Source organism: Kryptolebias marmoratus, linkage group LG17 (assembly GCF_001649575.2).
Source record: "Kryptolebias marmoratus isolate JLee-2015 linkage group LG17, ASM164957v2, whole genome shotgun sequence".
Lineage (NCBI taxonomy): Eukaryota > Metazoa > Chordata > Actinopteri > Cyprinodontiformes > Rivulidae > Kryptolebias > Kryptolebias marmoratus.
The window spans coordinates 21284274-21307684 of record NC_051446.1 but is presented as its reverse complement, the minus strand read 5'-3'; the positions used below and the strand labels follow the sequence as shown (position 1 = coordinate 21307684).

Sequence of the window (23411 nt, the reverse complement as noted above, 5' to 3'; positions counted from 1 at the left end):
GCGAGGTGAAGAGCGTAAGAACTGAGGAATGACTGTGATGACGGACGGTTACATAGTGCAGGCGGGGCCTGTCACTTGTCGTCATCACGTCATCACGTCATTTGCCTAAAGGCGTGATTAAAGGTGTCTTCAGCCAGGACACGCGGGAGCGTGAAATCCCATAGTACATATGTTGTACCGAGTGAATTGACTGAAAGGGAACATATTCCTTAAGGACCACCGGGGATACTAATATCCAGGTTTGTGTCTCGTTGCATGGAGCCAGGCTGGCTGTTGCCCATCCCCAATGACAGTTCTGTTGCTAAATTCACCATGCGAAGGTGATAATTTCAGGTTTAACGTACAAAATACAGCTTCAACACTCCTTATTAAACCTCTAACCACTTAATTGTGTTGTGTTTTGGTTTTGATGCCAATAGAAATAACTTTCAGACCACACCAGACACCAAAAAGTATCAATGACTAAAAGGGTAAAAGTTGATTTTTAGCACATTTGCATGCAGCGTTAAGAAACACTGGTCTGTTTTTTAGAGGAACATGTTTTTAACAGCAGCCTCTTTTACACAACTCATGTTATATCAGAGCAAAAAGGGAAAAAAAGGCCTCCTTTAAATATCCTCTTTGATTTTGCTTGTTCATATTGACAAAACAGAGGAAATAATATTTCAATTTTGTGTTTAAACAAGATATTTAATTTACATTACTGTTTTAACCTAAAGTCTGAGTAATGAGTCAGGCCCATGTTATGTCCATTTTCACTACTGCAATCTTTGAACTCATCTAAATACTTGATAAAACCCATATTTCTTAAAACAAACTATTACTTTCCCTTGCACTGAGAAGGTACAAGCTGTGTACCTGCAGTCACCCCCCTCAGCGCTGACTCTGCTGAAGCTAGTGTTGCTGATTCTTGTGAAAGAAATAAGACATTAAGTTACTGAAAACAAGCCCAAAGCAAACAACTGGGTTATAAATCTAAACAAAAATTTAAAGTTGCCTAAAATAAGTGGACCTAAGGCACAAGCAAGCGGGATAAAGCAGAATTGTCTCTCCAGATGTTGTCAGTTCGGTGCACAGTTTAGTTTGATTATTGCATTATTATTTTGTCAACATGGTAGTGCCTTAATTGCCATAAGGTTTTAATGAGGTTAATATTAGTGTATTGCTGTGTGTGTAAACAAAGCCGGTATGTGCTTTAGCTCTGACTATTTCCACTGCTGATTTAGAGGAGCTTCAACTTTGATCCCTAATTCTATTTATGTACTTAAACAAAAGGCAATGTGCAATAAAAGTGCATCAATTCCAGTTTGAACAGGCAGTCTCAGAAAAAGCTACTGTGACTATTGCAAACTATGAGGGGTTGGGAGGAAAGAACAGGAGGAGGGCGAGCAGTTAGTGCAATCAAGCAGCGAAGAGGGGACAAGAAAGGAAAAGGGGAAGAGACAGAGACACAAGAAACTTACTGGGCTGGGAATAGCATCTGGATCTATTCTATGTCTTGATTTCTGCACAGCCGGCATGTCAGACGCTTGCTTTACATTCAAAAGTTTGTCCGGCAAATTGTGCAAAACAGGACAAAATAAATAAATACAAAGAGTGAAAAGGTAAGACTAATAATAATAAAAAAAAAAAACACAGCAAGACTGTGCTGAGATTCAAGCAGGATTGTTAACATAAAAACTGTTTTTTTTTAGTATTTGTTACTGGTTAGTGATTCTGTAGCATCAGACAGTTAAGCTTAAAACAAAAACAAACAACCATGCTGAACATCTCCACATATAAGGATCAGAAACTTAAAGCCAGATGGAAATGTTAGATTTTTTGAAGTTATAGAGCTTGGCAGTATCAAGATAATCACAAAAACATATATGCCATTAGTGCCGAATTTAATAACAAATCTGGGCAAATAAAACTCTTTAGATTATCATTTTCTTGATGGCAAGAAAGTCTGACTGAATGCAGCATGAAACAGTTTGTAACAGTTATCCCAAAATCACACAAATAGTTATAAAGCTTAGTCTCTCACAGATATTTTTGTTCTTATAAAACTTTAAAGTAGAATGCAAAAGTAAACTAATATTAGTACCCATAGTTATAAATCTATGGTTACAGAAACATGACATTTGTCAAAAAAACAAAAGATTTAGGATTATGAAACATAATGAAATATTCAGAAACATGGACGTTTTAAGAACATATTTTTACCAATACAAAAACTTTGTTTTGTTGTACTGAGCTAAAAAGTATTGTCTCCCTCTTTATTAACACGATACAATAAAGCGCAGTACAACACCACCACAACCTGAGCTAAAACAGAAAGTGATGGAGAGGTCAGCAACATTTTTATGAAACTATATATGCATTTAGTGTGCTCACCGGGCTGGGAATGCTGTCTGGGTCAAGTCTTTTCTGTGCAGGAGCAGGAGCTGGTGCAGGAGCTCCATAGTTTGGTTGTCCCGGATAAGGACCTGCATAACCAGGCTGAGGGCTTCTTACCTGCCCAAATGCACCTGGAGAAGACAAAACAGCCTGGTATGATATAATACAAACTGTTATCTCTTTCATTTTCACTAAATGGTCATGTCCTCACCATTCTGTTGAGGAGGGTATCCTGTCTGTGGAGAGGGAGGCTGCTGCAGGGGCCCGAGAGGGCCCGGTGGACATGATGGGCCCTGTGGCCCTGGAGGCAGGTGGTTGGAGGTGGGAGGCATCTGAGCTCTAAGTGGAGGGGGTCCTGGGTGATACGGGGATGGCTGTGTTGTGGGGGGCTGCTGTTGGTGTGGCATGGGGGTGGGGTACTGGCCAGAGGGAGCAGAGGTGGGAGGAGGACCAGGAGGAGGAAAAGAGCCTGGCTGAGAGGAAGGAGGAGGCGGCTGAGGTGGGAAGGAGCTTTGGGCAGGTGGGCCGGCTGCGAAGCCAGACTGATTAACGGGTGGAGGTGCTGAAGAGAAAGGAGGCTGAGGAGTGGGGAAAGGTTGCTGTGACTGGGACGCTGGGGGAGCAGGGGCTCGGCTCGGTGGAGGGATGGGACCCGAAAAGGAGGAGGGAGGAAAAGTTTGTTGAGAAGGAGGTGGTGGAACAGAAGAGGTGAACTGCTGTTGAGAGGTAGGGGGGAGAGAAGAGGCGAACTGCTGCTGAGAGGGAGGTGGTGGGCCTGCGAAGTACTGCTGAGGAGCAGCAGGACCACCTGAAGATGGTGGCTGGGTAGGAGTAGAAGATACGGGAGGGGGGGCTTGGGTGTAGGAGGGCTGAGGTGCAGCCTGATAGGAGGTACTGATGGGAGGTTGTGAGCTCTGAGGTGGAGCTGTAAAGAGAGAAGACAGTGTAAATGTGTGTCCTACAGTAAAATAAAACATTTAAACCCAATGAAATCTTTTCAAGTGGGAGAGCTGGGCTTGTGTCTATAATGTCATCTATAGAATTTGAGCTCAAATCCATTCAAATTTACCATATCCTGGCCCCGCAGGTGTCGGCGGTCCAGATGTGACCTGCATCCGAGTCATTTGGTTAGTGACCTGCTCCATTGTGGGCGGAGGCCCGTAGTGTTGTGGATAGGAAGGGTGAGCCCCTGTCAGGTTCGCAGCTCCCTGGTTGTATGGCTGAGACCCAGCAGGCCTGCAAACCCACAAAAGTCAAGAAAGCTCAGTATTCGCAGCACAGAATATGAGAAACCAGCTCTCCCCAGCTGGATTACCCTATGAGAATAATTTCTTGGCAGTATATGCAGATAAACAAGTCTTCAAAGAGCATTTTGCATGTATACATTCGTGGAATAAAGCTCTTAGACTTGGAGAACTGATATGATAGTTGCATAAAAGGAAAACCCAAACTGTAACTGATGGTTCCTAGAGTTTCCGAAAGTAGAATGGGAGGCAGAGCTTTCCATTATCCGGCTCCTCTCTTGTAGAACCAACTTCCAGTTTCTGTCTGTGAGGCTGAAACTCTGTCTACTTTTAGGACTAGGCTTAAGACTTTCCTTTCTTTTATTTCGTCGCAGTTTGCTCAGGATGGCAGACTATTACGAAGTGAAGACTCAACACAATCTGCTGGCTTCCTTAGATAGATAACTTTTACTAATTAGCTTTTATATTATATGTGAATGTTTTTGTATAGTGCTCTGAGATGACTTTTGCTGTAACTTGGCGCTATATAAATAAACTGGATTGAATCGAAAAGTCCTAAACATTAGTGAAAAATTATCTGCTATGTACCCTCACTGTTCTGTGACTGCGCTCAAAAAGCTCACAAGGCTGACTGACGCAGGATCTTTAGTGATTAATTCAGCTTTACTTTTAAAATAGCAATAACCAGCAGCCATCTGGACATAGATCCAGACTTAACTGGTTGAAACGATGCAGAATAACACCACAACTACAATTAACATCTATAATTATTCTTCTAAAACTACCTTGGGAATGTTAGATTTTCCTGGAACAATACCAGTCAGAACAATGAGCTAATGTGGCTGATTCTCACCTGATTTAGGATCTCAAGCTTTCACACACAGAAAAATGACTGGATCTCTTGTTTTCTTTATCATATTTTTTTTGTTTTAAATTTTTTTTAAAGTACACTTTTCTTCCCAGCTAAATAGGTGACAGTCTTGCATTTATCTGGGGTGTTTACAAAAGATGCTGCACATTTCAACCATGAAGGCTTCAGGTTACCTGGGTGGAGCCTGTGTCATTGGTGGGGGGCCATTTTGCACATCCCCTAGACTGTGGCTGTACTGATTATACTGTTGAGGAGCTGAGACTGGAGGGGGTGCAGAGGTGGGAGGACCTCTGGCAGGACCTAAAAAAAAAGATTGCACGGTTACTATCACATACTTGTAAAACAATATCAGGTACAAAGAATCAAGAATTGTTCTAATATAAATTCACCAAATTTAATAGACTTAGAAGATCTTATTCTTTAGAAAAAGAAAATGACATGGCAGCAAGTCGTCTGCCGATACAAAGAGGATGATTTCAGGATATTTGAAGAGAGACATGAGCGAGAAGATGAACAGAGCCAGTTACCTAAGTCAAGAGGAGAGGAGAGGTCAGAGACTGGGTTGGCTGCCACAGCCTTAGAGGGAAAGCTTGTAAAAGGAGAGTAACCTGAAATACAAGAAAAGGAGGGAAAGGGGCAAATACAAAGATTCAGAGTAATGAGTGAAGGTAAATGAAGTAATGACAGGGCAGCTGAGATTAGGATTAGTAGGCTCAGGGTTTTCCTCACACATGTACGCTCACAAGGTGAAAAGCAGGTAGAACACACTGAAGTTCAAGCTTTAAGACTGCTAAGCACTTCACTCATACAGAAGCTGCTGTTTACCTTGTGGTGGAACTCCAGGCTGATAGGCTGAAGCAGGGCCATTGTAGGGCGCATACGGGGCCGGGTAGCCCCCATCCAGAGGAGGATAGCCGGGCTGGCCGTAACCAGGCTGGGGCTGGCCGTATGGAGAGGCCATTGGAGTGTGCTGGTTTACATTCATCCTCAGTTCATCCCTAAATCTGGATGAAATCGTGTCACAACAAGACAACCAATTAGCTTTCTCATTTTAAACCAAGTGTGTTTAACCTGACAACAAGGAGTAAAGAAAATGATAACAGCATGTGTAAAACATGAAAGTCCCTGAAACGCAGACTCTATAAAGATCGAGGCCGTTGGGTTGTCTTGAGCCTGAAGGGACTGACAGTCTTTCATTAAGTGAAAGCAAATTTATCCATAAATCTCTGCTTGTGATAAGAGCGATATAAAAAAGGGAGGGCAACAAACAACTGATACCCAAAAAAGTAATTCCCACCAACCTCTTGACTTCTCCAGTTTATATCTTTTAATCCTATAAGATAAATCTTCCTCTTTAACAAATGAAGAAAACCAAAGAGTGAAAAACGTGACCCTGTCAGGGCAGACTTTACATGCATCTTGAATCTAAACTAAGAAACCAAAAAGTTAGACAACACAGATTTTTAACCTCCTGTCAGACTCAAATCACTCTCCTCTGACTTTAACATTTCCTGGTTTAATGACAGTAACTTTTTAGCTTTTTATGTTTGACACGGCCACACCCACAGATTCAACAGCCCGTAAATTTTAAGTTTTCCGAGGATTAGAAACAATAATTTCTTTAGGGTGCAACAAAGATACTCTACCAGGCCTCGGGCAACCAAGCTGAAACTAAATAATCTCATAAATATTAAGGCAGATCCAACATACTCGCAGAAACTTTCTCAAGTCTAAAGGTGGCGTTAAATACTGGATCCTGTGCTGTTCCTTAACTACAGTCTTTAAGTCTTAACAGTGACAAAACCTCAAATGGTAACTTCTAGTTAGTTATGTCAGCTGCTAAAAGATGTGAACCAGCTGTGCTGTTTATTATAAACGTGGTATCTAGATACTTGTCTGACCTTAACATGAGTGTCATCTAACAAACATTGGCTAAACGAGCAGGGTGTTTGAATAATTCAACAGAGAAGGGGCCATAATGGGAAATACAATCACTAGAGTCGCACAGCCATTTAGTATGTCAGGCCTGCTAAAACGACAAACATGTACTTTCTTCTGTTTCAGTGCCACAATTTAGGGTTATAGCCAAACCTTTAAAGACTCCAATAGAAATTACTACGCACAAGGGCTGACGGTGACTGCAGCAAAACCGAGGAAAAGCTTCAGAGAGTAGCAGAGTGCCGCATTAAAATTAGCTGACTAGCCAGCTAACGGTAGCATAACATATCAGAAAGCTAAAAACTGAGGCTAAAGATTGGGTTAGCGCATGCAGGTCTTCAAAACATGGCTGCTAACTTCGCATGCTAATGTTAGCAACAGGCCGACTTGAATCACGATGGATAACAGCCGTACAGCTGGAGCTAGGAAATGCTAATCGACCGGCTAGCCTGTAACCTCCAGCAGGGAGCTGTTAGCATCAGCTAAGCTAGCATTAGCAGAGAAACGCGATAACCCCCCTACGTAAAGCCGGACATGGATGTCACACACGGAGCCGCCTTCTGTTCGAAACTTACCTTCGAAGAAGGGCAAACTGTAAGGCTATCCTTCGTTCGTGGCAAACAGTGAAGCCCAAAAGCCAACAAACTCAGAAGGCGACGTCGTCCCGGGGTGTTGCTCACTAATCCCTTTTTCAGAAGCGGACATTCAGCGGAACTGCTGCAGCGCTGTGCCACGTCCACATCCGGACAACGCACAGCGACTTCCGCCTTACGCCCCGCCTCCTTCGCAGGAAGAAGCTCAAGCACTGCAGCTCAGTAGACTTCAGCTTTTTACTTTAGCTTTTAATAAATGTATTTTGATACTAGTTCAAGTTATAGCAACCTCTTAATACTGTGTGTAAAATTTGAGACTTCTCAAACTAACCATTAAATGAAAAAAATAGACAGGACAAGAACTCTGGCCCCTTGTTTATTTGTTTATTTAAGGATCCCCATTAGTTTCTACATAAGTGGAGAATATTCTTCCTGGGGTCCACGCCACAAACATTACAATACAAACTTTCATTTATTTAACAATAACTCAAAAACAAACAATAACAATCTTCACTACAAATATAAATCTACCCATTTCATAAATTTAAAATTATTTCATTATTTATTATTGATTTCTTCAGGTTCTTTTTAAAATTTACATAATCAGAAATTGAAGTAATTTCAAGAGGCCCCTTAATTCTTCAAATAAAGAATATATGATTTTAGGACATATTAAAGACATGCAATATGACTATAAATAATACATGTTATGCACACTCACATGTCATATCTCATTTAGAATTCCAGCCCTTTCTTTAAAATGATGAATCACCAATGACACCAAACATTACATTAAGAGATTTCCAAGCTACTGCAGCCAAAAGAGAAAAATTGTCAATTTCAAATGAAATTTAAAAAAAAAATTGAATTTAAAAGATTATTTCTGAAGACATACATGTTAGAAAACCTCATTTTAAAGGCAGATTAGGAAGAATATAAGCTATTTTAGTTAGCAGGATTGCTAGATTGTGTCCTTATGGGCTCATTTTGATGCAAATCTCAGTTGCGACACAAATCAATACTTTCACTTTTTTGTTTTGCACTGCAGCCTGTCCTCATTCTGGCTCATTTTGCCAGCATGGTTCACAAATATGCAACGAAAAAAGTGACAATGCACAAATAAAAGCGAACACAGCTACAAAAGAACCATAAAGAAACAAAACGAATGAAGAAATAGGGCAAACAATGAGCCAAAGATCAAAATGGAATGACTACAAAAACATAAAATCACCCATGAAAGGTGACTAAATTGACAAATTTGTTTTTCCAATGACTTGATAATATGAGAGAAATACTAAAAGAAAATCTAAAATACTAAAAAAAATCTGTGCCACTGATCCCCAGCAGGCACCCTGTGTTGAGGGGGTCAAAGAGAGAGAGAGAGAGAGAGGGGGGGGTATGGTTATTTCTGGAGTGTATATCAGGAAGCATCCCTCCTGTATGGGGTGCTTGAGACTGACATGGCAAGTGTTGAACACACACACACACACCTCCCGTGACGCTGCATTCCAGTGGAGGCAGATGAAAGCCAGCCACCCTCTGTCTCCTCATGGGTGGACCCTAGAAAGTAATGAGAGACTCTTCCGCAGAGTGCGAGGAACTATAGAGGAGGAGAAAGTCTCACACACAATCAGTGCACCAGGAGCAAAGGGATGGTGGCAGAGGAGATCGTGGTCTCCATCTCAGGAGGAGCTCCATGGGGTTTCAGACTGCAAGGAGGAGCAGAGCATCAAAAGCCTCTACAGGTGGCAAAGGTACAGTAGCATTTAAAGCAGCTGTTACTTGTGATTTGGGGCAGTCATGGTCACTTTTGTGATTTAGCCTGCAGGCAAACATCTTTTACCCATTACTGTAAGTGTTTGTTTGACTGTGTTGTCAGCCAAATATCTCAGGAACCCCTGGGCGGATGAATGAAACTCTCAGAAAGAAATCATTGGATGTACATCTACAACTGATTTACTTTTGAAGTCAATATGGCAGCCACAGCTAATGGAGTTTAGCAAACACAAAAATGGCAATAACTCAGTCAATTCTACAGATATTCGTCTAAAAATTCATCTCACCACTATTATATACCCAGAGTGCTAACAGTTTGCATCAGATTTGTGTTTAAAACTTTGGCATTAACTGTAAGAGGTAAATCCTGCTTGTCTGTTAGCAAAATATTTCATGAACCATTGGACAGATTTTAGTGAAACTCAGAGAAAGTAATCATTAAATATGAATATAGAACTCATTAACTTTTGAAGTCAACACAATTCAACATGGCCACCACAATTAATGGACTTTAGAAAACACAAAAATGGCTATAAATTTGTCCGTTTTACAGATATTCAGCTAAAATTGGACGTAGCTGAGAGTCATCCCCAACACATACTCCAAACACTACACTATGTGGGAAATCTGCTTCAATTTTTGCTATAACTATTGATATCCACCTTGTCTGTCTGTCAGCAAAATATCCCATGAATCACTGGACAGCTTAGTGAAATTCTCATAAAGTAATCATTGGATGCACATTTACATTTGAATAACCTTTGGAGTCAGTCCAATATAATTTGGTCTAAAAGTCCTTTGTTATAAATGTCTATAACTCAATTGATTTTTACAGATTTTGAGCTAAAAATTAATGTGGTAGTTGCTCAGAGACATTCTCAACACATACTCAAGGTACTAACAGATTATGCAAGATTTTACAATATTGTGTGAGATTGCACATTTCACCAAAAAAGCTGTAACTTCATTTTTCGACACAAGATGTTCTTAGTTTAAAATTTTGGCATGGAAGGTGTCAAGTAATATGTATTCCTTAAACAGTAAGCTGTACTGTTAATTTAGTTAGTAGTGACTTTAAAAAACAAAACAAAAAACAGGTTGGTTCTTTCAATTTGAAGGGGAAAATTCAAAGATTACTTCAAATGAATCTTCTGTATCAGAAAAGTGAAAAAAATGCAGCTTTTTTCTTATCATTCGAGTAGCTTTGACCTGAAGTATTCTTCGTCCAGTTTCACGCAGCAGTTGTTGTCTGCAGTCCAGTTCAATTTAACAGTCATCTGTTATTTCTGGGTCTGGGAACAGCATGAGCGCAGGTCTCAGGGTTCATCTTGAGTCCAATTCCAGCCCTGAATTCTGAGAGCTTTAGCAGGATTTAAATAGGGGGTTCTCTAAAAACAGGTTAGCAAAACTCAAAATGAAAAGGTGTATATTCTTCACGTTTGAACCTTTCTGGTTGCACTTGTTTCAGATTTTTCAAATTTAAACACTAAATATGAACTGAGATAGACTTAACACTTTTTGGATTTTCTCCAATTATTGAACTTTTAACTTTTATAATGAACAGCCATGTACTGAAACACGGTTTAACAGTGTTTAACAGTAAGAATAATCTTTGAACAAGTAATAAGCGAATAGGCCTTTCCAGAGCACCACAATTCACCTTGTCTATATTATACCTGCTGACCTTGTTAGCTTTGGGGTCCAGAACGTCTGAAGCCTCATGAGAACCAGCAACTGGAGGTCCACCAGGGTGATCATCAGGGACCTCCATGTTTGCACGACCTTTTAAGCTCTTCCATACAGATATTGGCATAGCCTTGCGATGTGCCTTCTTCTCGTTGGACATACCCCCAAAAATCGCCTTAAATATCTCTGGGTTGTCTGTGGAACCAACCCTCCACTTTGTTTGAGAACAGCTTCATATTAAAGGCCTAGCAGTCCTTGAAGGAAAGCACATCACCTGCCACCTTTCAGAGTTATAAACTAAGATTGTCCCATGTCTCATTTGGTCAAAACTTGAAAATAACTCATGCAATGACTCTTGTGTTTGTTTGTTTTTTTCTGCCTATTTTAACTGTAAAAAAGGCCATAAAATGTCTCGTGAGTAAGCGCTTTTGACTATTTGTTTCAGAATATTTGGAACTTTGTTATTTGCTGCTCTTTGCTTCATTTTGTCCCTCTGTTGCTGTTTTTTGTCTCTACTCCTCATTGCATCGTGTGTGTGGGGCTTCCTGCAACAAAACAAGTGTAATTACCATAATAACATAATAACTGGCTGTACTTTTCAGTTTTCAGAAACGGTTGGAATTTTTCCGATAGCACAATCTGTCATGTAATTATGGTGATGCAAATTGCACTTGTGAAATCGAGTCATGGACGACACGCTGATTCTGATTGTAAATATATGCATGTCTATATTTGTTGACTGTCCAGCATGTTCTCTGAAATAGACAAAACTATTCTCAAAAGCAGGAATGTGAACTCGCTCACACCAATGTTAAAAAGTCAAAGGTCACTCAAATTGAAGCCAAGAAGCTCTGGCACCAAGGGTTTCTGTTCATCCAGGTGTTTGATCAGTGTGTTCCTCTTCTTGTGCGTTTCTTATGTTGGCTTGTGTGCGTTTGGGCATACCTCAGATAAGCCTGGAGTGTAAACGAGAGGATCAGAATAGCTCGTTTAAGAGGAGCTGGAAGCCGAGCATGGAAAAAGGTCGACCTCGTATTCACACTCAAAGATACAGACATACAGACACACACACTTTACATGTTTCCTTTTCTCGTAAAGCATTTCATCTCAGTGTTGTGTACTTGTTTTTAGCTGGGTATCTGTGTGTGTTTGTTTATCTGTACCATTAGCAAAATATCTCATGAATCACAGAACAGATTTGAATAAACTCTCAAAAAGTAATCACTGGATTGATGTAGGCCTTTATATTTTGTGTTTCCCATCACAGTAGAGTCTGTCGCCCTCTGTCTGTCTAGGAATGTGGTTGAATTTGGTGCGAGGTTTTATTTTGGGAATGTGAAGGGGACATGTGGTGAGTGACAGACATGCACCCCTGTTCCTGACTGGGGATGCAGCTGTTCAAGCCCCATCTTTTATCTGTGTATAAATATGAGTGTGTAGTTGTATTAGCCTCTCAGAGGGACAGAATAAGAAAGATAGCTTGTACTTCCTCTGGTGGTGTGAACGTGAAGAGAGGTATCAGGGCCAAGAATTAGTCTTCTGATACTGGCTAAAGGTGCTTGAAGACACTCAACATTTTTACCTTCAGCAGGGATAAGGTGTGTATTTGTATGTGTGTGTGTGTGTGTGTGAGAGAGAGGGAGCAGATGGAACGGCCTTATCTTCTACTTTTAGCTCCAACTGTGACAAGAATGCACACCATCTCATCTATACACCCCCACCCAGGCTAACATGCTTCCTGAAGGGTCCCATGACATCATCGACCTCCTGCAGCAGCTGCCGTCACAAACCCAGTCTATAAAACTGAAAGCCGGGATTTGTCTCTTTTAGAAGATCAGAGAAGTTCTAAGCTGAGGAAGATTAAAGGCCTAGTATTCCCTGAAATAATACACAGTGCTCATCGTCTTTCATGCCAGAGTTTCAGAATAAGATTTCGAAAAATAATAACCATTTTGGTCAAATCTTGAAAATAAAGCTACCCATAGTTGGATGTGACATGTGGAGATCTTATGTGATCTGTATCAAAGTATGCAACTCTCAGCTATTACTACACCAAACGCTCATTATCTGTAAAATTTACCAATTTATAGCCATTTTTTTTGTAGGCTAATGTCAATTAGCTGTGGCAGCCATCTTGAAATGGATTGACTTCAAAAGTTTATCATTTGTAGATGTACATCTAATGATTATTTTCTGCAAAAATCAATAAAAAACATCTGTTGATTCATGAGATGGTAAAAGACACATATACACAGTCACAGATGGGCAAAAACATTATCATCCGCTTTCATTTTTCTGATAAGAACTGCTGATACATAATGGTAACTAAGAGCAGGTAAAGTTGAGACAATGAAAAACAGAGTTAGTACTTGCTTTATTCGTGCACTTAAAAAAGGGCCCCTCTTTCCTCTGTTCAGGTACGCAGGCACAGCAAAGCATGCCGAGCTGGGCTGAAGGAGCACGATGAGCTGGTTGCTATTGGCGACCACATGTGTGCAGAGCTCAGTCACGGTCAGGCCATGAACCTATTAGATAAAGAGAGTGGCACTCTGAACCTGAAGGTTAAAAGGTCAGACCATAAAGCTCATGATGTGATCTTTGACCATGTATTCATGCTATACTAATTGCTGCATATTTTACAGTTTAGCAGCTTGTTATTTATTTGTTTCTAGGACCTCAGCTGGATTTCACACCTCTTCTTGCTCGGGTCGCTCTACATCACCTCAGTCCTTTACGAGGGTCCTGTCTCCTCCTGTGGCCCTCTTAAACAACAGCTCCTCCTTTCTCTCTCCTATCGAGTTACTCAGGGGTGTCATGTCCCCCCCAGACAGTGAGGCATATTACGGAGAAACAGACAGTGACGCAGACACGCATTCACACGTGCACCAGCGCCGGCACCACCGCACTTCTCCTCATGCACGTCCACCTGCGCGCCACGACAACCAAGAAGAAGAAACATCGGAGATGAGCGGGTAAGAACTGGAGACCCCGAAGTCTCCTGAAAAAAATTCAAGATCTTTACCTAAACCAGTGATCCCCAAATGGAGGCCCAGGTTCAGTGTGAATGCCGAGTGCTGAATGACTTTTCTGAAATTTGCAAAAGAAGCATAAACTGAGAAACAGTAGCTACAAAGTACAAACAGCAAAATGCTAGTTTAAAGTAGCAAAAGCTACAATTTTCAAAAATTGTACATATGCTATGTAAAAACAAGTGCTGTGTATAAATCCCTAAAGCTGCAAATTTGGTGACCCCTGACCCCTGACCTAAATCAAGATGATAAACTTTGAATTTCAAGTTCCCCCATTAAAACCGATCGTACTTGTTGTGTTTCATCATTACTCTCAGATATGAGAGTGCTACAGACGCAGGAGTTACCCTGCAGTGGGACAATCAGTGTGTTCCTGGTGTCCCTCGCAGAGAACTCGTCTACCTGCCCCACCAAACAGAGTGGACCACTCCGGCACACACCCCACACACTCTCACCCCTCACACACTCACCCCGACCCCTGATCAGAGCCCGGTGGACGCAGAAGGAGAAGGAGACAGCGGTTTCCAGGAGGTGGGGGGCAGCACTTCACCGGCCTGCCCTCCTTTAGTCTCCCCGGAACGAGTAAAAGAGGTGCTGAAGTTGTGCTCCGGTAATCATCTGGTCCCCATGGTGGGACCACAGCAGACCCCTGTAGGAGATGAACTCTCCACCACCTACATGGACAAAGCTCGACAAGCCAGTGAGTATTTAGTTCTTGATCAAAATGTGCCTGATTGTGGATCTCTTTTAATTTGACATTTAATTCATGTGTTTTTCCTCATCCATTTCAATTCCTAAATATCAAATAGAGAGGCTGAATGGCAGTGAGTAAAAAGTAAATTGACGAATAACCTCTCTCTTCATTACAGTGTCCTTTATGCATCACTTGATGTGCCTCTCACCAGATATTTTAGCATACTTTGCAGCCATGTGGGATTCAGCCCTAAAGTTTACTCACATCCCTTTCCAGTGCCATTTCCCATGGTTTACGGACTGAAATAAATAAAACAGATGGGCCTTAATAACCAAAAAGAATTTTGCCCTGTTGAAAACATTCATGTCAGTATGCATAAACCTGGCCTTGGTTGAAACAAAGACAAACAACAAATTTTTTCAATCAGGCTGTGAGCTTGTAAATTTCATACTCATTTTTATTGATAAACCAAGTGTCCCCACCTTCTCTGTTTGTTGGGAATTAAAGCCACAAGATCCTGTTTTAAGGGAGCTGCCATGCTGGTGTTTTGGAACCAGAGTCTGTGCACTTGCGATGTGAGGCTTTAAGTCCCGCCTACTCCGCCGCACCCAATCATGGCGTCAGGCAACCTTTCATTCAGTCATGACATAACTAATTACAGTTAACATGTTAGAAAAATTTATATTTGAACATACTGCAACAAGGTAAGAACTATATATGAATCAAGAGTCAACACCTGAAAAAAAAATATCCAAGGTGTGTTTTTATTATTTTATTTTACTATCGTTTATGTGGAGGGAGCAGGACCTAAAACCATCCGGGAAGGTTAGTCTCGTTCTGGCTTCAGCCTCTGGGATCATGCCAGAGGTCCATCAATATACCGTCTCTGGTTAATTTAGGGATTAAAACAATCCACTCGCACTCACACTTAAAACTAACCTAAAATGGACATTCATTTAAAGTGTTTGGTGGTTTTTTTCTCTCTCTCTTCTCTGCTTCTTCTAGTCTACCCTTATCAAATAGATTTGTCTTATTAATGTTTCTCTAAGATAACAACTTATTCATATTCAAATGGTTTATTAAGACCTGTTATCACTGTATTAACCTCACATATTTCCTCTTAGATGAAAGTTTTTATCCAAGTTAAAAAATAGACTTTAAAATACTCCCATTAATTTATAGATCACTGAACGGCTTTGTGCCGTAGTATACTAAAGACTTGCTATAATTATCGTTATGTCAACCGTTCTGTTATCTGTTTAAATGCTTCCTCTTAGAGAAAAGTCTATTTATGTTTAAATGGTCTATTAGGTTATACATCACTGACTGACTTACAGATTGTTAGTTTACTCAAATTACCTGTTATAGTTATACGAATTGTATTATTAGCTAAAACTACTCTTGTTTTGTTCAAATGCTTCCTCTTAGAGGAAAGTTTCATGTGGCACAAGAACGCACTTTTTTTGTTCCCCATGAAGACATCTGCTGAAGCTAAAGCACATATGATGGAGTTACTGAGAGAAACTCCAAAGAGACCAAGTTAAACCTGCTGTTTTGTCCTAAATGTTTTGCTAGATCCCCCTCTAGTGGTCACTTCTTGTTACTAATGTATCTGAATTTCCAAGCTGTGCTTAGATACACAAGATGCCAGCAGAGGTTTCATCTCCTCCCCTTCTTCTTTTCCTGTGTCTCAAGAAACAGCAGTCAGTCTCTTCTGTCAGTATTCAGAGCATTTGCCTCAGTAGCTGTTTTTATAGTTGTTGAAGCTTTTGATTGACAGACTGGACACAATCCTGATTTACAGACCAGATGAAAAATATATATATGTGTGTGGGACATAAGTGGTGTGTTCAGAAAAATCTATAACTGGTTTGTCACTTCACTGAATAGTTCATTTATTTTATTAAATTAAAAAGAAAAACAGTTTGAAAAGCGGAGGCTTTGCTGGTTCGACTTATTGAACCATCCTGAAGTTGAGAAGTAATAAAACTCTGACATTTAACAGTTTAAACAATAAACTTAATTTCATAAAAAGAAAGACAAGAGTTTGTGAGATGAACATAAAGGCTGGCATCGATAAATATGAAGGCAGAAAATAAGAAAACCTAACAGGATTGTGTTTGTTTTTCATTCTACTTTAATGTTTTCTATCTCACAACATACAAATCACAAGTAGTTAACTAAAGAAACGTCAAACAAAGTCTTAAACACCAAAAGATGCTGCTTTGTACCCAACGTTATAATTATTTTTGTCGCCAAAGGCAATAATGTTTTTGCCCATGCCCGTGATTTTAATGAAACTCAGAAAATAATCACCGTGTGTGCATCCTCAACTGATAACTTTTGGAAACAACTTTGTTAAAGATGGCCACCACAGCTAAGCAAACACAAAAACGTCTATAAATCAGATAATTTTGAAGATACTGAGCTTAATTTGGTGTGGCAGTAGCTGAGAGTTTTTAACAACACACACATTGAACACTGACCTGATCACACAAAATCTGTTTAAAAAACTCATTGTCAACTATGTCTGTCAGCAAAATATCTCATGGATAGTTGGATGGATTTTAATAAAACTAATAAAAAAAGTAATTATTGATCATCTATAACTGTTAAACTTTTGGAGTCTCTCCAGTTCAGGATGACCATCACAGGTAATCAACTTTAGCCAACACAAAAATGACTAATTCAGTCAGTTTTACAGCTACTGAGCTAAAGTTGGTGTTTACATTTACAAGGTTTGAAAAAAATAGCTATAACTCTGTCCTGCCTGATCAGAAGATGATCTTAGTCTAAAACTCTGGTTAAAGGTAGCGGGTGTCATGTATTTCTTCAAGGAATGCTAAGCCTTTAACTGATAAACAAAAAAGTTTGTCTCCTACAAACTTTCCCAAATTACTTCTAATTCAGCTCCTATTTAGATAGAAAATGATCATATGTCCCCAAATTCTGAACTGCTTCTTTAACTGTGACAGTTTTGTTTACTTTGTTTGGTTAAATCATCATTTCAACAGAGATGATAGCTGATTAAACTGAATAACTATGCACTGACCGAGTTCAGTTTTCAGTGGAGTGAATGCTGCTGTAATGAATGATCTGTCATCACGCTCACGAGCCCAAAGACCTGAATAACTTTAACGTAGGGCGAGGGCTTTACTATAGGACAAAAACGATGGCAGTGGCATCCGGGGATCTGCCCTTTCTCGTGTTACAAACACACACACACACACACACAGTGTGACTTCAGCTTTGGATTGTTGGCTAACATTCTGTGTCTTTGTGAGGAACAACAACTGGTACATCATGGACTCACCTCCCAGTGTAACCTATGACGGGCTTGGTGAATACAAGAACACACACATGTTTACACACACTCAGTGAGACTGCTGGTTAAATATGTGGTGATGGGTCTCCCCGTCTGTGTGTGTGTGTGTGTTTGGGACAGAGAGCGGACAGGTGTTTGATGCCTGTCAGACAGGAATAGGGGGTTGACATCATGTGTCCGTTTGGGTTGCTGAAAACAGACAAAGGTCTTTACATGGGCCGTGCTCTGAGAGCGGAGCAGACAGACGGACACTAAACAGGTCTCCACTCAGAGCAGATCTGGACTCCGTTAGGGTGTGTGTGGGAGGGTCTGAGGGAGGTTAAGGACACCCAAACACTCACAGTGGTGAGATGAAAGACCTCACACCTCCTTCACTTTTAGACAAAAGTGGACACACAGTATATGCAGGTAAGATACATTATTCTCTTAAATAACTTGTTTTAAACATGGTTTTGACTATAGAAGAATTTCAGATGAAGCAGATTTAATTTCAATGTAGTACTTTATGTAAAAATACATGTAAGCACAGCTGAGAGTTAATTTTTGTGTTGGTGGTTTCGGTTATTATTTGTCACCATTTGAAGAGAGTGTCAAAAATATTCCCTTAGACACCGTCTAAATTTTAAAGTAAAAATCCACCAAACATCAAATATTGGATACATTTATGTCCGATATTTTTGTTTTTTAGTGAATACATGTAAATCAGCACCACAGTAACATCACCACTGCATTTCTTTTTTTCTGTATAAACACTTAACTTACAGCAAAACCAGTCGCTGCAAATGAGACATCATAGGTCTCTAAATGTCTTACTGAATCATGTTTTTTAGAGAGTTAGCTGTCAGTTCTTCCACAGATTTAACCAAACTTTGTTTCTTACAAATCAGACTTGATACTAAGACCGAGATTTATCGACCGCCGCTCAAAGGTGAAGGTGGACGGTGATGTTTTTGCTCGTCCCCAACATATTCTGAGCACTAATAGATTGCCAAAGATCTTGCCATCAGCTATTTGTTAGCAAAATATCTCAAGAACCACTTGACAGATTTCAATGAAACTTTCAGGAAATAATCTAAACTCTACAACTAAATAACATTTTGAGCCAACCTAATAAGATGACAGCCGACTGATTTTAAAAACACTAAAATGGATGTAATTTAGTCAATTTTACAAATATTATGCTAAAATGTGGTGGTTGCAGTTGATTTATAAACTCATAAACTGTTGAAGACAACTCTTTTTGACTGTTTCACAAATTTCACAAATTACTGGACAACTTTTAATAAAACTTTCATAAAGTAATCATTGGATGAATGATAACTCAGTTGAGTATTACAGATATTGAGCTACGATTTGATGTTGTAGTGGCTGAGAGTCATTTACAACACATACTCTTAGCGTGACGTTGGGCATTACCTCATTTTTAAAGTTTAACTAAAACAGCTACAATTCTGTCATTTCTCAACATAAAATGTTCTTTGTCTAAAAATCTGGCACGAAAGTTCTTGAACTACATTGCATAATTTTCTGTTTCCACTCAATTTTATTTAACTTTGTCCACTTTCTAAAGGTTGTATAAAATAATATTGTGTGTGGAGAGGCTGCATCTGTTTATAGTTATGATGTGAGTATATAAAAGTGAGACAAGGAAAGATACAAACACATATTACGAAGGGCACAAAGACAACTGTAAATCCATCATTTCTGTCTCAGATTCTCCTTTAGTTATGTCTCTAATTGTACTCTAACTAGCTTTTGTCCTTAATGGAAGTCTACAGTTTAAAATGTAAAATCTTTTTCTGTTTGTCCTCACAAATAGAAGAATAAAAACAGGCTTTGGGAAGGACAAAACACTGTGATCCAACCTTCCTAGAAAGTGTGACTCAACTTTGAAAAGCAGCAGGAATTCTTTGTTCTAAATCCACAACACACTCCCCTGTCTGTCACTGGTAATGCTCCTTGCTGCTCCTTGCTGTGATAATATCGTAGAAATCAGCCACTACCAGCAGTTGCTTCCATTATTTGTTGCCTGTTCCTTGTTTTGTATTAATCAGAACTCCTATTACCGCCCCTCTCCTGTGTTTCTGCTCATTTCAGCACATTTATTTTGGTCTCTTGCTCTTTTTGTTTCTTCCTGTCTTGCAGAGTTGCAGCGTGGGGAGAGCGTGGTGGAGAAACAGGTGAAAGAGGCTCGCTCTAAATGCCGCTCTATAGCGTCTTTGCTGACTGATGCTCCCAACCCCAATTCGAAAGGGGTGCTTATGTTCAAAAAACGCAGGCAGAGAGCCAAGAAGTACACACTAACTTGTTTTGGCAAAGCTGAAGGAGACAAAGAAAGGGAGCCAGAGACAGGTGGAGAGACAGAGGAGGAAGGAGGAAGTTCAATCCTAAGTGGCTCAGAAGTAGAGGAAGAGGGATTCTCAGGATCCTTTGACGCTACGTGGGATTCTGGTTATCTTGATTTGCTGGAGAAGAGAAGCTCTGCCTGCCCATCAGCCACACCAACTACTCCAACAACACCGAATCGTAGCACAGAAGTGGACATCTCAACCTATCTAACCCCAGGACTTGAGACTTTTGACAATCAAAACCTAGGGTTGGAAATCTCTGGGTTGGAGAGCTCAGCCAATCACGGCTCAAGAGTGGAGAGGAACATCAAGAAGCAGACAATCAAAAATCACATGGCTCCTCCAGCTGTGGCTCTAACCAATGGGGGTTCAGTTGCTGTAAGTCGGGGAAGTGTTGTCCTGAGTCCAACCTATGACACACCTCCTCAAGCTCAGAATGGGCCCCATAGCAACCCCAATAATACTGCTAACAGGGATTTTAGTCCAAGCTCAGGTACAGACATGCACAATAACTCCCCCTTTAATCCGAATCCTAGCGTTCTAAACCGCACCGCCCGCCCCTTCACCCCTGGCTCGACTCCTCGTGCGTCTGTAACCTCTGTGATGTTTCGCCCTCCCCAGCCCAAACCCACACCCCTAACCATGGCACCACAACCTGTGGCAGCAGTCTCCATGGTGACAATCTCGCCTATTCAACATCTGCCGGTCCCAGATGCAAGGAGAGCGGTGTCTAGCACTTCTCTGTATATCCCTCCAAGAAATAACAACAGCAACACTTCCCCCTCTGTTAACTCACCCCCATCAGCCCTTTCACCTCCCTCCTCTCTGTCTTCAACATCTTTCTCTCAGCCTCCTTCAACAAATCCATCACCTGCAGTGCATGCTTCTCCCTCAACCCCAATCTTGCCTCCTGTTCAAGCCTTTTCTCCTCCACCATACCATTTTCCTTCTGTTCCTCATTCATCTCCTTCCACCTGCATTTCAGCTCCTCACATTTCCCCAGCAAATCCCTCTTCAGGTGTGACTCAGGTCTCATTCTCTACTCCTCCTTCCAACCAACCCTGTGTGTCTCCACCTGCCCACTCGTACAATGACATGACGGCGACTTCGGCATCGCCTGCCCAGGCACCTGGTAATGATTCACTGGCCACACGCGAGCAGCGCATTTCGGTCCCAGCTGCTCGCACCGGCATTCTGAATGATGCTCGTTGTCGTAGCAACAAGAAGCCAATGTTCACTGCGCTCAAAAGCAAGGATGTTTCTCCGAACCCAGACTTGCTGTCGATGGTTCAGAACATGGATGACCACTTTGGGAAAAATTCATGTGTTGAAACTGCTGCTCCCAGTGGGGAGGCTGGTCATGAATCAGGGCCTGAAGAGGACTGGCTAAGGCTTGGAGCAGAGGCCTGTAACTTCATGCAGGCTCAGCGAGGACCCAGGCCGCCACCTGTTGCTCCTAAACCCCAGGCTCCCCAGGTGCTACAGCTTGCAGGAAAAGGAGGTCAGCTGTTTGCTCGCAGGCAGAACCGGATGGATCGATATGTTGTGGAGCGATCTCCATCGGTTGCTGCAGCACCTTATTCACCTGCTCAAACCAGGGAGCCCTCACCCACACCTTCCCTCCCTGCCACCTGGAAGTACTCATCTAGCATCCGTGCTCCACCCCCTATTAACTACAACCCCCTTCTCTCTCCTTCCTGCCCCCCAAAGGCTCAGAAAAAACCTGAAGTGAAAAAGTCTGGGACAACAAGATCCAAAGGGCAGAAAGGAGGCATCAAGCCTGTGGACATAATGAATCACCAGCCCTACCAGCTTCACTCCTCCCTCTTCAGCTATGGAGGTGGGGTCCCCCAGGACACCTCCAACCATAGTCAGCAGAGAGGTGGTCCTCAGAAGACAGCGAGGGTTTATGAGGTAAAGCGATTCTCAACACCCCCTCCAACAGCCACGGGGCCCACACCCAAAGTAATTGTACCCCGTTCCGCTACCACACTTGGGGAACCACTGAGGTACTCTGATGCCATACTTTCTCCACCTGCTATTAGTGGCACCCCCTTCCAAAACCAACATCCCTCACCCCAGCCTTACCAGCCTCAGTGGGCCTCCCCCCCCCTGTCTCCTCCAGTACCTCCTGCCCCCACTGCCCCACTCCCTCAGCTTCCTACCTTCTCCTCTCCACCGGTTCCAAACTCAATCCAGCCTCCTACATTTTCCCAACCTCAGTCCTCAGCTGCTCCGCAGGCCAACAAGCATTTTAAAAGTGCCCCAGATCTAAGTCCTCTGGGTCCCACCAGTTCCTCCCAGCAGGGATCCAGCAGCTCCCAACCCACCAGGGTTCCCAGGCCTCGGTTCAGCACCTCTAACCTGGGTCTGCAGCCTTCTGTATGGCGTCCAGGATCTACTATGCACTGAACAGAGCTTCATCAGGATGGAACAATTTAAGGCTCTGTGGAAGTAAACATCCCTGTGTTATTAGCTAAGTTTTCATATCGAATGACCTTTTATTAGCAGTATTATTATCACTCATTTTCTGTTAGTGTTTAATTCATTTTAGAGTTATGGGGGGGGGGCTGGCGCCTATCCCACTGATCAATGAGAAAGGGAGATACACTTTGGAAAGGTCATAGTCCATAAATATTAAAATTACTATTAATATTATAGCAAAGAGTTTATATCATCCACATTTTGTCACAAGATCTGATTGCATTAGCCTCACATGTAGCAGATTTTAGTGTTTAATCTTGTTTACCCTTTATATCCTACTTATTTGGTTGAACATTATTTAAAGGGAACATGATGTCTGAGGGCAGAACTTTCGAATGGTAATCTAAGAAATGTCTAAGAAAGGAATATCGGTAATAGACTGATTGTGCAAAAAGAATATGAAATAACGCTCTGTAAATATTATTCGAAAGGTAAAGTTTAATCATAAAACAGAGGACTAGAGGAGGTGTTATGAGAAGAATGCTTCAAGAGAGGTAATAAGATATGAGGAAAGTTAAACAGGAAGCAGAGACGAAGCAACACAGAAAAGATATTTGATGTGCTTCATTAGTGAACATTTGGCATATTTTTATGATCTGTGATTTTCTACCTGTAGCTATCTGTTCCTAACATGTTAAACAAGTTGATTTACTAACAATAATTCACTCCTATAGTTGTTTTAAAGCGTTTGAGTTGGGTGAAATTGATTTTTGAGTGTGCTTTGTTTTTGGCAGGTAATTTTAAGTGAAAGGGTTTTACTGCAGACTTGGTTTCTGATTTGATGATATGAAACATGAGATGTGTATAACGTGTCTGTTTAGCTGTGATTCTTTTCCACAGAAACATGGGGTTGAATAAAAATAGACATGACTCACCTCAGCTGTCATTCTGTTTCTCCCTATGTCACCACCCACTTCTACACTGAGCTACAGTACTACTAATACACTCCCCCACTCATTAGTTTCACCTTTTTCTTTTTCTTTCTTTTGAGCATTTTATTATTTATAAATCCAAGTGGTTTAAAAATCAGTTTCAAGAGCAGTA

At 41.2% G+C, this 23411-nt stretch overlaps 2 protein-coding genes across 6 annotated transcripts in view; one reads left to right on the top strand and one right to left on the bottom strand.

Annotated features, from left to right (window-relative positions):
• Positions 1-7169, bottom strand: part of sec24c (SEC24 homolog C, COPII coat complex component) — a 28709-nt gene extending 21540 nt beyond the window's left edge. Inside the window, exons 1-8 of one of the 5 annotated variants that reach the window (XM_017438239.3) lie at positions 7008-7169; positions 5320-5498; positions 5022-5102; positions 4668-4794; positions 3449-3615; positions 2591-3304; positions 2377-2510; positions 1464-1532 (exon numbers count right to left, since the gene is read on the bottom strand). In XM_017438239.3, the coding sequence (XP_017293728.1) occupies positions 1464-1532; positions 2377-2510; positions 2591-3304; positions 3449-3615; positions 4668-4794; positions 5022-5102; positions 5320-5479 (1452 nt within the window). In that variant the 5' untranslated portion in view covers positions 5480-5498; positions 7008-7169. Of the gene's footprint in view, positions 1-1463; positions 1533-2376; positions 2511-2590; positions 3305-3448; positions 3616-4667; positions 4795-5021; positions 5103-5319; positions 5499-7007 lie in introns of those variants that run through there. The other 4 variants (XM_017438247.3, XM_017438252.3, XM_025010514.1 and 1 more) reach the window with 4 other exon arrangements.
• A 1451-nt stretch (positions 7170-8620) lies between these two features.
• Positions 8621-23246, top strand: LOC108249491 (synaptopodin 2-like protein). Its single transcript, XM_017438922.3, has 5 exons — positions 8621-8779; positions 12905-13056; positions 13160-13459; positions 13834-14216; positions 19681-23246. Exons 1-5 carry the CDS (start codon positions 8678-8680, stop codon positions 22293-22295), a joined length of 3552 nt encoding a protein of 1183 aa, XP_017294411.1. The 5' UTR covers positions 8621-8677; the 3' UTR covers positions 22296-23246.
• The last annotated feature ends 165 nt before the right edge of the window (positions 23247-23411 follow it).

Excerpts from the sequence above, each read along its gene's own strand:
- LOC108249491 (XM_017438922.3), top strand. The coding sequence starts at position 8,678 with ATGGTGGCAGAGGAGATCGTGGTCTCCATCTCAGGAGGAGCTCCATGG. Across the intron at positions 13,057-13,159 it reads CTGAACCTGAAGGTTAAAAG|GACCTCAGCTGGATTTCACA; the intron begins GTCAGACCATAA and ends ATTTGTTTCTAG. Across the intron at positions 13,460-13,833 it reads GAAACATCGGAGATGAGCGG|ATATGAGAGTGCTACAGACG; the intron begins GTAAGAACTGGA and ends CATTACTCTCAG.